General features: G+C 39.0%; 1 protein-coding gene across 1 annotated transcript in view; it reads left to right on the top strand.

The window, feature by feature from the left end:
* Positions 1-242: 242 nt before the first annotated feature.
* The window catches only part of ptpn18 (protein tyrosine phosphatase non-receptor type 18), a 42,960-nt gene continuing 27,420 nt past the window's right edge, over positions 243-15,782 (top strand). The window contains exons 1-6 of the mRNA XM_053503968.1: positions 243-403; positions 514-621; positions 13,106-13,214; positions 13,460-13,536; positions 13,777-13,872; positions 14,854-14,892. Coding sequence (XP_053359943.1) covers positions 538-621; positions 13,106-13,214; positions 13,460-13,536; positions 13,777-13,872; positions 14,854-14,892 — 405 coding nt within the window. The 5' untranslated portion in view covers positions 243-403; positions 514-537. The remainder of the gene's footprint in view (positions 404-513; positions 622-13,105; positions 13,215-13,459; positions 13,537-13,776; positions 13,873-14,853; positions 14,893-15,782) is intronic.

The following is a 15,782-nucleotide window of genomic DNA, read 5'->3' as shown; positions in this document are numbered from 1 at the left end:
TTGGCGTTCCAAAAGTGTGTGAACACGCGTGTGAATGTTGACCAAAATGTTTATATCCCTTCTAAAGTGTGAACATCTATCAATCAATCTGTCTACCTATCTACTTATCAATCAATCTATCTACAGTATCTATCACAACAAAAACTCCCCGGAACAGGGATAAACACCAATCTGGCAACCAGAGATTGTGACAGATTAAAAAGTGTCGCCGGTTGTAATGTTTATCTCAGTTTCTGAGAGGTTACTTCCCTCTGTGAGCTCTCTGCTGACTGCATGAACTGAAATCAGCTCTAAAGAATCAGAAGGGGGAAAAAAAACAGTTTAAAACTGCTGAAAAGTGATCTAAGAGCAGATCATTTCCTCCTGTCAGTTTGGATGTGAGGAGATCTCTCCGCGCGCGCAGGTGACACGGTCACACGGACATATTGTATCGACTGTTTGTTTGTTTTTTTTAAACATGAAACAAAGTACGTTATTTTGGAATATCGGAAAGTAAAAACAATTCCATTTAAGGAGGGAAAAAACCGTTGGGACTCCATGGAAACGCATCTGCTGAAGTTTATCGAGCGCGTGCGGGCTGAGGGCAGAGATGGGGAGATTGACATTGCCTCTGAGTACACTGTAAGTAACACCGAGCAGCCTGTTATTTATTATTCCAATTAGTCTTGGTTTTAAAGCGAGATAATCATTAAATGCGTATTTTCGGATGTTTTAGGACTCAATCAATTGCACAAAGCTTAAACATCATGTTCATGTCATTTTGTTGTCACTAAAGTCCTTGTGGTGTCATTGCGCACAAGAAAATAAAAGCAAATATTTTAATTGCAATTATAATATTTCAGTTTTGTTATTAAGTTTAAGTAGGTGGCACGGTGATGTACGTCAGCGCTGTCGCCTCACACCTGGGTTCGATTCCCGCCTGGTGGGTTTCCTCTGGGTACTCTGGTTTCCTTCCAAAGACATGCATGTTAGGCTAATTGGCCTTCCCAAATTAAATATTGTGTATGTGTGTGTATGTGTGTGTGCGCGGCCTGTGATGAATTGGTACCCAGTCCAGGGTTTACTCTACATTGTGTCTACTGAGATAGGCTCCAGGCCCCCATGACCCTCTGTACAGGATAAAGCAGTATAGATGGTGAGTGAGTAATTTTAAATGCAGCTGTATCTTATATATGTCTTATATATAGAATCTTATTTCTAAGAACAAGATTACTTGGTTAGCTGTATAACTTAAGAGGTACTACTATGGGGTGTTGGACGTGGCGAAAGCCATTTTACAGAAGTGCATGCCCGTTCCCTATCTGTCAATCAAGGTCTTACTGTAGATGAATGAAATTACAGTTCATGCAATGGTTCCTTATCAAGCCCTTATACGACCGGTTAATTATTAACCCTGAAAAATGTTTTAAAGTGTTCCGAGAAAAAGTTGAACATTTGTAATTAAAAGTCCATGATCATAATCTAATGTACTTTAACAAGGAAGTGTCACTTTTTTTTTTTTTTTTTTTTTTAGAGAATGAACACCCAATCCTCCACCTGGAATGCCAGGACAGGGTTTGGTTCTTCGTGTAACAGAGGTGATAGAGACAGAGGTGTGGCAGAGGTGATAAGCTGAATCATCCGCCTCACCTCGTTTAAATCATCTGCTAGTCCGTAGCAGGTTCATGAACTTGTTTGGGTGTGTGCAGGGAGTGGACGGTCAGACTGGCGGGTCATACCATGTGCTATTGAGAGCCAGGAAATAAGTGTGTTAAGTCAGTGCACGTTTTATTATGTGTACCTCAGCAGTAATCATCATAGTACTGTACATATCGAGAACTGAAACACCAAATAATTAAATAAAAGGAAGCCAATTAAATAAGTAAATAAATAATTAAAACGGGAAAAAAAAATCAGCACGATTCGGTGGAAGTCACTAGGGTGCAGCTCGGGTACTAAATATATATCACAATTGTGGTAATATTTATCATAGCCTCAAGTGTGACTTTGGCTTTATAGAATATGATTTGTTTGTTAATTTAACCAGTTATTCTGCTCCGCCAACACATACTCTGCCGTGACTTGTGGAGGTTCAGAGGCAATTCAGAACGGCTTAGAAGCAATTACTAAGGTAGTTTAAGATGACATAATTTAACACTTTTGTAACGTACATGTACTTTAGTAATACATATAGTACTGTTATGCTCTAATATCAGCACTCGCAGAATGCCTTTCGTTCAATCAGATTACTCGGCCATAGCTTACTGTTGTAAAGTGCATTTTAAGCCTTGGCAAAAAAAAAAAAAAAAAAAACAGGACAGGAGCAAAGACAGGACAAACACCAAAATAAACATTACCCAATTACCCATTGGGTGATTTTAGTACAGTGAACTCATGTCATGTTCAAGAAACCAATTTGAAATGATTCGAGCTTTGTGCGCATTATCCTGCTGGAAGTAGCCATCAGAGGATGAGTACATGGTGGTCATAAAGGGATGGACATGGTCAGAAACAATGCTGCATTTAAACGATGCCCAATTGGCACTAAAGGGCCTAAAGTGTGCCAAGAAAACATCCCCCACACCATTAGACCACCACCACCAGCCTGTACAGTGGTAACAAGGCATGATGGATCCATGTTCTCATTCTGTTTACGCCAAATTCTGACACTACCATTTAAATGTCACAACAGAAATCGAGACTCATCAGACCAGGCAACATTTTTCCAGTCTTTAACTGTCCAATTTTGGTGAGCTTGTGCAAATTGTAGCCTCTTTTTCCTACTGTATTTGTAGTGGAGATGAGTGGTACCCGGTGGGGTCTTCTGCTGTTGTAGCCCATCAGCCTCAAGGTTGTGTGTGTTGTGGCTTCACAAATGCTTTGCTGCATACCTCGGTTGTAACGAGTGGTTATTTCAATCAAAGTTGCTCTTCTATCAGCTTGAATCAGTCGGCCCATTCTCCTCTGACCTCTAGCATCAACAAGGCATTTTTTTGCCCACAGGACTGCCGCATACTGGATGTTTTTCCCTTTTCTCACCATTCTTTGTAAACCCTAGAAATGGTTGTGCGGGAAAATCCCAGTAACTGAGCAGATTGTGAAATACTCAGATCGGCCCGTCTGGCACCAACAACCATGCCACGCTCAAAATTGCTTAAATCACCTTTTTTTCCCATTCTGACATTCAGTTTGGAGTTTGGGAGATTGTCTTGACCAGGACCACACCCCTAAATGCATTGAAGCAACTGCCATGTGATTGGTTGATTAGATAATTGCATTAAAGAGAAATTGAACAGGTGTTCCGAATAATCCTTTAGATGAGTGTATATATATATATATATATATATATATATATATTATTCAAAGACCGGTGAACCATAGGAAGTATTGTTGTACTCTATAAAGAATGAGGAGGAAGAGCAGGAATGAAGAAATAGAAGCCTGGGAAATTTAACGCCGCCTAGTGGAAATTAAGGAATTCATTAGAAATTGGCTCACAGGGGACTCTGGCCACAAGGTGGGATACACCCTGGTTGGGGTGCGAATCCATCGTATTGACTCACCCACTATGTGCAATTGGTTTTTCATTACTTGTTTGTAATAAACTCATTATTCATGTCACCATGTGGGTCATCTATTCTTGTTGATTCTACTTTGTGAGCGAGGCAGGGGACTGATTGTAAAGGTCTCAGATACGACCTCGGGTCTCCCCACTGGAAGCTGTTTGTTTGTCCAGGGCATCCCAAGGGTGCTTGATTGCTGACATGCTGTATGACAATGCGACATGTCATAATGTATAAACATCGTGTTGCATTAGCTTTTCTGTGGGATTGGCCCAGACGGCCTGGCCTTTGACCCCTGCAAGAGTGGGTGAGTCTAGGGTGCCCATGATCTTGTCACCAGTTTACTGGTATCATTAATAAGCCAGTGTTTCTAAATTAAAGTCAAAGATTGAAAAGTAGGGATGACAATCATGACAGACCAACTAGTATGATATTATCATGATACCTGGGTGCCGATCCTGTAGACATCACGGGTTTATAAATACCCTGATCGGTAATATATATATTTTTTTCATCCTTAAAAACCTTCAACAATTAATAAAAAAAAAAATTTCCTTATATTCCTCATATTTAGAATCTAAAAATAAAACCTAGGAAGCTCATTCAAACTCGTATCATTTGGGTTCAGCTCTCTCCAATGCTTTGTCTAAGCAGGATGTAAGTCTTATTACCGCAGTTATTCAGCATGACACAGTTTGCATACAGCACCGCTCATGTTCAAGTCCCCTTTACAAATTCCATTATGAAATAACTCGCGCGCACACAGTACAACACATGAACAGTTTCAAGCACCCTGTAGGATCATACAGAAACTGCCTAGGTATATAAATGAAATATTGATTTCTGAACACTAAAATACGCACTCATTTAAAACAAAGTGCGATCGGTAAACTTGCATATACAAATAACCCTACAGTTGGATAAACCTCAGAGCCGCTGCATGCTGCAGGGCCGTGTGCATGTCGCACCATGAATATGTCAAAAAGCGTCCTCTGTGCACTTGCACATGGCACTGCGGTGACGCTGAAGAACGACAAACGTACTTATGTCATATACTGTAGGCTTCCTCAGAACGTTGACAGAGACACAATGCAGGCTTTTTCCTCTTGTGGTTTAGAGGTTTTAGTGCTTTTGTCTCCTGCAGATCTGTGACACCCACACACACACAAAACCCACAGGGTTTTTATGGCTCATCTTTGATCGTCGGTTCTGACATATAGGTAACCTTTATATGGCTTATTTACCGAGAGCAGTTTTTGGAAGCAGCGTACGGTCAGTCCGGGCTCAGAGTGACAGGAACACACTGCACTGAAAAGGCAGGTCTGTTCTCCTTTCGGTGCAAGGAAGTAGGAAAGGCATTGTGGCTTTCAATATGATGCAGACAGGGGTAAAACAAAAAAATATATTTTTTATTTTTCGCTCTGTATATCAACCTTTAAACGGGATGGACATTAATCGTATTTTTGGAAGTATGGCAAGACAGCCGTGATTTAAAAATAATAAAAAAAATCCCTCTGCAATTAAGATAATTAACCTATAAGCATCAGACGACGTTCAACACCAGTGCACGGTGCACTGGGAGGGAAAAAATGATCTGATTCTCTTAAGTGACGTAGGTTTCAATTCAGTATTTGAAGGAGACACGCTGTTCATGACTCCTGATGCAATCATAAAGGCAAGAAAACACTTGTAGGAAAAATATTCTATGATGCGTCTAATGCGTACGCTCACAATGCCATTTGTCCCTAAAGGGCTGTTCATTCTCACTTCACGTGGGTATTTGTCTCGTTTTCTCATTTTCAATTTGACACACGGCGTTGTTTATCTCTTTATTTTTTCCCCTTCTGTAGGAAAGAACAAGCTTGAGGTTGGTATTTATTATCATTATGATGTTATTATTGCTCATATTTCTGCTGCTATATCCTAGGTGTACTTAGTGTAGTTAGCTTCCATACTCTTATGGCCCGGGTTTGATTTTCAGTCAGGGAACCGACCCCAGCACCACCACCTGTTGGGCTGCGCGAGTTAGTAGTGCCAGTCTCGAGTCTGGAAAGGTCGAGGAAGGTTGTGTCAGGTAGCACATCCCGTGTGAAACTTGCCGAGTTGAACGTCCGGTGATCCACTGTGGCGACCCGCAAACCGGGAACAGATAAAAGAAGAAGGCTTTATTTGTCACGTATAACAAATCATTTTCATCGCATGTTGTCCAGGCTTGTTGCGAAACTGGCGTCAAAGCACAAGATACACTGCGTCTGGAGCAAACATCGCTCAGTGGCATCTTACATTTAGGCATTTGGGAGACACCCTTATCCAGACTTACTGTACATTTCTAAGGGGGTCTCGCTCAAGGGCCCAACAGGGACAACTTGGTGGTTGTGGGATTTGAACCTGGGACCTCACGAACCGTAGTCCAATGCCTTAGCCACTGAGCTACCCCTGCATCTTGTCAGAGGTGGGGCTTAAACCTCCAACCTTCTGGTTCGTAATCTGGAGTCTTTAGCTACCACTCGATCTAAGTTTTATCATCCGTGATGGTTTTACTGTAACAGCGCACGATGTGGGATATACTGTACAAAAAGGACATCGCTGTCCAGACACAATGAAAGTCATTAAACACCTCAACATGTGTGTGGAATAAATTTAAGAACAGAAAGTTGCCCTGCAAGAGGAACAAACAACAATCGTCCTCTCATCAGTCACCTTTTGTGGAAAACTTCTTTAAAAATCTCAAACCACCGGTTTCCCCCTCCTCAGGTAGTATTAGGAACGGCACTGCGACGTCGTCCATGGTTATTTGCTTAATTTAACTTCGATGCACACACACACACACTATATTGCCAAAAGCATTGGCTCGCCTGCCTTTACATGCATATAAACTTGAGGAACATATAATTATTCTTTAATCCCTACGGTTTAATATGATGTTGGCCCCGCCCACTTTGCAGCTCTAACAGCTTCAACTCTTCCGTGAAGGGTTTCCACAAGTGTGTTCATGGGAATTTTTAACCATTCCTCCAGAAGCACATTTGTAAGGTCAGACACTGATGAAGGCCTGTCTCACAGTCTCCGCTCTAAATCATCCCTCAGGTTGATGTGCAGGCCAGTCAAGTTCTTCCAAACCAAACCTTGCTGTCCATAAAGACGTGAATGAGCGAGTTTGGTGCGGAAGAACGTGACTGGCCTCCTCCCAGACGAGTTGGAGCTGTTATAGCCGTGGCTTAAGAATTAGATGTTAGCGAGCGTGAACGTCGCTAACATGCAGGTCTTATTTCATCTGAGACAAACTTCACTTTGTGGTAAATGTATGAAAGTATACCAGTGCCAAAATTCCTCAAAGCAACAAAACTGAACAAAAACTTGTTGCAATACATTTTTTTTGTATTTTTCTTCATTGCAATTCGATCTGAATGGGAAAAAAATCTTACTATTACTGCAATTTATTCTGGTTGTATATTTTAAATGATAAAAGAGTTCAAGCATTTAAAATTCAATGCAAAAATATTTTGCATTGATACTTAATTGCTGTTCGGAAAAAATTCAAGGTGTTAAAAATACCATCCAAATAATTTTTTACCCCCACAAATTCAGGTATTAAATTCAGGTTTAAAAAATTCAGGTTCACATCCAGGATATCACAGGAAGTGGAGTATGCACTGATGCAATGATCGCTGCCGTTTGTTCCAAAGTGTTCTTTAAAGTGCACCCTTCCTGCTCCCTGTGCAGTCTACTTCACATGGAAAAACTTGCCGATTGGGATCGCAACCAGCTGGGTTGCCAGTTGAGTGGCAGAGTCGATGGTTTTGAATTTTAACGCCTTCAGTTTTGAGTGTAGTGGTTACCACTGTCGGCTTACAGTACACCTCCTGGGTTCGATTCCCGTCTCTGTGTGCATGGAGTATACATGTTCTCCCCGTGCTTGGTGGGTTAGGCTAATTGGCGTTCCCAAATTGCCCGTAGTGTGTAAATGAGTGTGTGTATGTCCTGTATGTGTGTGTGTGTGTGTGCCCTGCGATGGATTGGCACCCTGTCCAGGGTGTACCCCGCCTGTAATTCTACTTTTTCGATTTCTCGTCCGTGATTCTCTCTCGGATTACCGAACAGGGAGTGTATTTGTCTGATGACGATAGAAGTACAACTTCAACAAGGCGTAAGATACTCAACTTTATGAGTTATGCAGAGAGTTCTTCCGTACAAAAAGACAGGCAGACGTGTGTGAGTTTCAACCTGAAATAGTATTACCACTGGTTACATTAAAGCTCAGATCAGCTTATTTTTATCTTTAACCTTTTAACTATTTCTACGAACCGTTTTTTCATCAGTGATAATATAATTATATCATCATGCACAAGTTACACAAGGCATTATTCTTTTTTTTGCTGCATGGCACGAAAAAAAAACTGAAAAGTTTCCGTTCGACGAGGATTGGTTTGAGGAAACCTGTGGTTCTCACTTGCTTACGAGAAGTAACCTAGAAAATCATCTTTCTTAAAATATCAGTCTATCTTCAGTCCCCTGTAGAGCAACAGGTATTTTTATGACTGCAGACAAGCTCTGAGAAGCGCTATAGGACTCTAAAAAGAATCAACCACCTGTGAGATCAAGAACCACACAGACCCTTTTCTCTATAATTAAAAGTCATGCCGAGCATACTGGGGACAGGAAGACTGCCTTTTGAGCTCTCAGCAGATACTGGGGGCGTAAAATTCACTGTTGATTCCTTTTTATGCATTTATTTTTCTAGACATTCGGATACGATTTTTTTTTTTGCTCCATTTTTGTATTTTTGTAGTGTCCCATCTAGAACAAGTTAACTAGATTTTCCCCTAATGTGACATCACATGAGTGAAACCCTCTTCTGGCTGGTTAGAAAAAAAGGCTTTAATTTGATAGAATGCTTAAAGATTGGATTTTGGAGTAATGAAAAACGTCTATTAAGATAATATGGACCCTATTCCAAAGCGATGGGCGTGTCAGGGTAAGAAGGGAAGCACATGAAGCGATGTCATACATGCATAGTGTCCACTATAAAAGCTTCTGGAGACAGTGTTATGATTTGGGGTTGCTTCAGTTGCTCAGGTCTAGACTCAGAAACGTTATGGCAATAAAATGATGTCAACTGACGAAATACTTGAATATGTGACCTGGCTGGGCAGTGTACACTTCAACTTATTTTAATTTTGGAATTGACCCAAATAGGCGGCACGGTGGCTTAAAGGTTAGAGAAGGTCACTTTGCACCTCCAGGGTTCAAGTTCGATTTCTGCATCTGGTCTGTGTACATGCATGGAGTTTACATGTTCTCCCTGTGCTTGGTGAGTTTCCTCTGGGTATTCCGGTTTCCTCTCACAGTCCAAAGTCCAATGAGTGTGTGTGTGTGGGCGCCCTGCGATGGATTGGCACCCGTCCAGGATGTACCCCGCCTTGTGACCTACTGTAAATAAAGGCTTCAGGCCTCCAGGATGGAGAGGTATAGACGATGAGTGAGTGAGTGAATTGACTCAAATAAGATCAAGATCAAAGGTCTGAAATAGTTTTTTCTATGATATCATTCTTTCTGTTTCAAATATATTTCACAAAATAGGTAACACGAAGAACTTGATATGGTGGCTAAAGCATTTCCATTGGCAGTGTTGACTTTGTGGTCTACTTATTTTTGGCATGGACTTTAGATGAATATCAATTGACGGTTTGAGGACACGGAGCAGAATTAAAATGTCTTTATTATAATGGTGTATTATTTATTATAGTACGCAGTAAGGTCCATGCTGGTTATATTGAAGGCTCTGCAAGTTTTTAAGGCTGTGGGTTAATGGGATACTCATCAGAAGGTTGAGGGTTTAGGCCCCAGCACTGCCAAGTTGCCTCTGTTGAACCCACTGATCAAAGCCATTAACCCTATCTGATCCTGCGCTCTGACCCCAGCTTCCCAACTGATATATGCGAAAAAATAATTTCACATGTAACAAATAATAATATTTTTTCGTGATATTTGAGGAATAAAATATAGAGTGGTACACAAGGAATATATTTTTTTTGCATGTGCTGAGATATATACACTGTTTGATTACAACTTTTATACTTTATATTTATACTATATTACATTTAATGCCACGAGTTATTACCCTTTTTCTCTATAAGTCTATAATATACAGTACAGTATTCAGCAGACACTATTATAGTACCCAAACCACATGCATATTCTCATGAGAGAAAGAGAAAACGTGAGAGAGAGAAATAAACACAGTAGAGATCAGTGTGATACTCGCTCTACCATTTAACAATGATCTTTTTATTCTGGGGACGTGTTTGAGAAACCCAGGTCCGACAATCCCTAATCAAAGTTATGACGGGGGTTTAAGTCGAACCGGGAATGTTGATTGTGCAAAATAATATAGAAATATCTCTATAGAATCCCCTGCTGGACTACAGCACTTTCACTAATACTTGGACACCATCAAGGTAAAATGACTTTTCAAAAAAGTACGCCGGAGCCATGATCGGACTTCATGTCTGAAACGCTGGCCCCCCAGGAACTCCATAAATGGACCAAATATGTAGAAATGGCTTGGAGTGAGAGGTCAGGGTTGAAACCAGGCTGTGACAATAACTTCCAGTCGAGTTCCTGTAACGTGCAAGTGGTTGGTGAATGATTGTGTTTCCTTAGACAAGAAATTTCAGCACAAGTCCCGGTTTGACTCGAATGCCCACTAGTATTTCCAGGGCTGTATTTTTGTATGTAAAAGGACGAGTCACCATTTTGTGATCAGCCTCAGAACAGAAAGCCCACCACATGTATTTCATGCCCTTAAGAAGAAGAAAACCTGCAGGACTCCATGTATATAACTACAATTACATCAGTTCAGTTTGGAAGACATGTTGAGGTACAAGTGAGTACGAATTCTTGTAAGTCTTATAATCTTAATAGAATACCAGCAGTGACTATAATGTTTATGTTTTTCCCCGTTATTGGTGACGAGCACCGTTGTAGGTGTATACTCACATCAGTGTTTATGTCTACTTTAAAAGAGACACGGGCTCTTGTTTGCCTTCAGGGGAAAAGACCTAAGGGTTATTTTTAGCATTAGTGTAGGTGTTTCTCGAGGGTTGTGAGGAAACATGCTCAGCAAAATGAATTCCACAATCACTAAATCACAAGTCAGGGTTGAGATGTGTTAGACTGCGGTGGTGACCCCGATGGGAACTCCACGTGGGCGGGTTTGCCGTTACTCACACTGACAGTGAGGATCAAGTAAAACACATGTTAGGTTCGGTAAAGTTACGTGTCTGTCAAAACGAAATAATAAAATACAAAAATAAAAGACGAAGACTATGTTTAAGGCATAAAAAAAATTATAATAATAGGAAGATAAATCGCGGCTTAGAGGTTAGCACAGTCGCCTTGCATCTCCAGGTTCTTGGTGGGTTTCCTCCGGGTATTCCGGTTTCCTCCCACAAGTCCATAGACATTCAGATTAGGCTGATTGGCATTAAATGAGCGTGTGTGTGTGTGTGTGTGTGTGTGTGTGTGTGTGTGTGTGTGTGTGTGTGTGTGTCCTGTGATGGCCCAGTGACTACACTTTGTATTCATAAGCTATTAATAATACAGTAGATGCCATACTCAGGCACTATTCTGTAAATTGTGGTACTACTACAGTACATCTCACTTTATACTATATCACACTTGCATTATGTCTCATGATGTACAGTAGCATGGATAAAAAACTCTTCAGTATGAAAACAACAGGTTGATAAATATAAACGTTACAACGCTTTTTATCCTGAAGAACCAGACCTTGCCTGCTCTCTTGTCCTGAGAATGTAGTGGAGATGTAAACAGCTGGCCAATGAGAATGCAGCTCTGGAAGTCCCGCCCTACAGCACCTGGCCAATAAGGAAACAGCCATGGACTGCCCGTCGCCATGAGAGATCAGTGAGGAAACTGAAACTGAAAAAACTAAACTGAATGAAAAGAAGTGGAAACTGGAAAAAAAAAATGTAGTGAAAGAAAGAAAAGTTAAAGAAAACTGGAACCAATTGGAATATTTTTATAGTGTTCGTGTTATGTTGTTTTTTTTATTTTTATGGTAATATTTTTTTTAAATAACTTTTATTTATTTTTTTTTATTCACAAAAAACAAAATTTATTTAAATAATTATTATAATTTTTTTTATTTCTTTTTTCTATTTCTAATGTTTTTGTAAGTTTTGTTTTTGTTTTTATGGTTATATATATATAGGCCTATATATATATATATATATATATATATATATATATATATATATATATATATATATATGTATGTGTGTGTGTGTGTGTGTGTGTGTGTGTACAGTATATATATATATATATATATATATCTTTTTTTTGTATTTTTTTTTTACAATTTTTATTCCCTTTTTTTATTCACAAAGAACACAATTTATTGGGTTCTTTTTATTAATTATTTTTTTCATTTATAGTGTTTCTTTAAGTTCTGTTTTTGTTTTTATGATAAATTGTTTTGTTTGAATTTTTTTTTATTATTTCACTAATTATTTAATTGCACAAATAAGCTCTAAATAAACTTAGCCAGTCATTTTGGACAATGCAGGGTGCTGTGCTGCCTGACAATTTGTGAATGGATCTATTTAGAGCGCCACCTGTTAGATTATAGTGGAACAGCATATATAAATAAAACATTTATAGATTTTTTTTTTTGGAGTCAGTGCGCATAAGGATACATACATGAGGATAAAGTAAAGGTTTAATGTACTTTGCCCACCTCTGCATCTAACAAGCGATTATATCTGTATGTTGATTTAGATTAAGCAAATGCTTATGCAAATATACAATTATTTAAATGTAAGAAGTACTGCTTTGTGTACTGTTGACATCACTTCCTGTTGTTTTTTTTTTCCTAATCGGAGGACAAAAACATTCAACTTAGTATTTTTAGTAAAATACAGCTTTTTTTCCGATAGATTTGACGCTTTTGGTAAAAACATGGCAACAGATATTGAGTCATATAGGAAAATAAAAGAAGATGTTCCAGACTCAATCACTGCCTGTTTTCTTAAAGTTGTTAAAAATCTGCATTTCTAAAAATTTTTAGTATGCTTTCTACTGGACGTCTTTTTTTTTATTTTACAATAAGGGATCTTTGTACTTATCCTGTGGACTCATGCTTCTGCTTTTTCTTTTTGACTCATCACTTCGTTATGATTTATTCATATTTTCCCATTAAACGTTTAAAAAAAATAATTTTGGGGGGAAAAGTAATATTTGTCATAGTTACAGTGCATGAAGTGATTTATTGTGCAACTTCTATTGTGCAATTCTGTGTGTGTGTGTGTGTGTGTTTGTGTGCTGAGGATGCATAAAATGGGTCGCTCTTTTGTTGTGCAAGTTTCCTTTTGCTAAAACCAAAAAAAAAGTTTGTACAGTAACCTTTTTACCTCTCAGAATAAATCCATCACTGGTGTTGAAAATTGCTGTGTGTAATAATTGGAATTATATACAGTATTGTGCAAAAGTCTTAAAAGTCTCTTACTTATTACCGTGTCTTCTTTTTTGTGTCGATGCAGAGGATTAAGCAGCAAAACGACTTGCTGAAACAGAACTACGGTTTGACTTGCGCGGCCGGGGGAAACCAAGAAAACGCAAAGAAAAACCGCTACAAGGACATCCTTCCATGTACGTAATACCATCTTATTTAACAGCTCTACAGTATATATTTCTGTAGAATTATGAAGAAGAAATGTATACAGAAGTGATGTCGTATGCCAGGCTCGTAGCCATCTACAGTAAACAGGATAGTTTAATCTTACAGGAAAGAACCAGGCAATTAGGGCTTTCAGTAAATTTGCTGATGAAGTGTTAAAGTTGTGTGTAAGTGTAAGTAAGTGTGCGTATCTGATGCTGTATTTCTTCTTTTCCAGATGACCAAACCCGCGTCGTTCTCAGTCCAACAACACCCGAATACAGCTGTGATTACATTAATGCTAATTTCATCAAGGTACCTCTGTCTGGCTCTCACACTCCACCGGAGATCAGAACGGATAGTGATTTTAAGACTTGCTCCAAATTAACACTAATACATTTATAAAGCAAACCACTACAGGATTACCGGACATTATTTTATTATTATTATTATTATTGACAATGTGACATGCAGATGTGTTATTTTAGCTCTAGTTTGAATTAGATTGCTGTACAGTAGTTCATGCCTGGTTACAGCATGGTGTGTGTCCACTAGGGGGCGACAGAGAGCAGGAAATACATTGCAACACAGGGCCCTCTGAGTAACACAGTGGTGGATTTCTGGCGCATGATTTGGGAATATGACATCAAGGTAAAGGAGTGTAAAGCAGATCTGTCTCTCTCCATCTGTCTGTCACAGTGGTGGCTTTCAGTGTCTATTTTCTCTGTGTATCTGTCTGTTTCTATGTCTCTGTCCGTCTGTCTGTCTAAGTACATGTATGTATGCATCTGTCTGTCTGACTGTGTGGCTGTCTGTATGTCCATCTGTCTATCTATATATCTGTACGTCTGTCTATCTATTTATCTATCTATCTATCTATCTATCTATCTATATATTTATCTATCTATCTATCCATCTATCTATCTGTCTGTCTGTCTGTCTGTCTGTCTCTATGCATTACTATCACTCTGTCTGTCTATCTGTCTATGTATGTATGTATGCATCCATGTCTGTCTGTTTGCCTGTCTGTCTGTCCATTTGTCTGTATGTCCCTCTATCTGTCTATATATCTACATGTCTGATTGTCTGTTTATCCATCTATATATCTGTCAATCCACCTATATGTTATCTACAGTATCTATCTATCTATCTATCTATCTAATCTATCTAAGACAGACAGAAAGATAACAGATAGGTAGATTGACAGATATGCTATATATAATCTGTGTCTATCCGTTTGCCTGTCTTTTAATTTGCTCTTTACTTTCTGGGTATTTCTGATTCTCCGTCTCTCTGTTTAGGTTTCCCTCTGGTTGTATCTGTCTGTCTACTCTTCTGTTTTTTTTTTTTTGCCTCTCTGTTTATTACCTTGGTGTCTGCCCGTCTGTCTATCTGTCTGTCAGCCTGTCTGTCTGTCTGCCTGTCTGTCTATCTGCCTACCAGGAAATCTCAGTTTGAAATCTGTGCCAGTCTGTGTAATTCTATGTCTGTTTATCTGTTTGTCCATAAATCAGCAAGTCTGTCTGTCTGTCTGTCTGTATCTGTGTACCTGTCCATCTGCGTATGGTTGTGCATTAGACTGTTTGTGTAATGAGTTGTTTATTAATAATGAGAGTCGTCTCTGTGCTGTAGGTGATAATCATGGCGTGTAAGGAGATCGAGCTGGGGAAGGTAAAGCTCTTCTGTCTTACCGTGCTTTTGACATGTCATCCGTTGTCATCACACTTTTCTTCTGTCCTCAATTCCTCTGAAAACCTTCATGGGAATTTAACTAAACCTTTCACAGAACCTTTATTAGGAAGCATTAGATGTCCAGTACCTATTGTATTTTCTAATAACATCAGTTTTTCCATGTGCAGCATTAAAAAATAGTAGCACGTTCAAGGGGAAAGTTACACACGACTTCCTCAGAAGACTCACATCTATTTTTCTCGATTGTTTTGCCTATTTCTCAACCTCCCTGTTCAGTTCTCTGCAAAATAAAGTTCCCCTTCCACAAATTTTGGTATTTCTGTCAGTGGCACCAAAACGAAAAGTCCCACAATCACTGTGATCACAATTTTTAGTGATCTTGTCAAAATGAAACTGTAATGAACAAAATGAGGGATTTAAATAAATCAATAAATTAATACATTTATTAAAAAATTTAATTTTATTTAACCATACACAGTATAATATGCAGTGAAATGCTTATATGACTATTGGAATAGGAAGATAAAAAGAATTTACTGCAATCAAAGAAAAAAAAATTGTGTCATTTGTGAAATGTACAAATCTACTAATTTATAGATTATGTACTGTAATTATAGATTGTGTAAGTTATATACAGTATATATACTGTACAGCATGTGTGTGTGTGTGTGTATATAAATTACACAGAATGTGCAAGTGTAATTATACCAAGATTAAAGAGTAAATATATATCATGTGGGTATGATACAAACTTATGGAAAAAAACATGCGCCTAGACCTGAGCAACTAAGGCAATCCCAGATCATAACACGGCCTCCAGAGGCTTGTACAGTGGCTGTTATCGCTTCACGTGCCTCTTTTTTCACCCT

The sequence above is a fragment of the Clarias gariepinus genome, chromosome 9 (genome assembly GCF_024256425.1).
Source record: "Clarias gariepinus isolate MV-2021 ecotype Netherlands chromosome 9, CGAR_prim_01v2, whole genome shotgun sequence".
In the NCBI taxonomy this organism is placed as follows: Eukaryota; Metazoa; Chordata; class Actinopteri; order Siluriformes; family Clariidae; genus Clarias; species Clarias gariepinus.
This window is presented reverse-complemented; position numbering and strand designations above follow the sequence as displayed.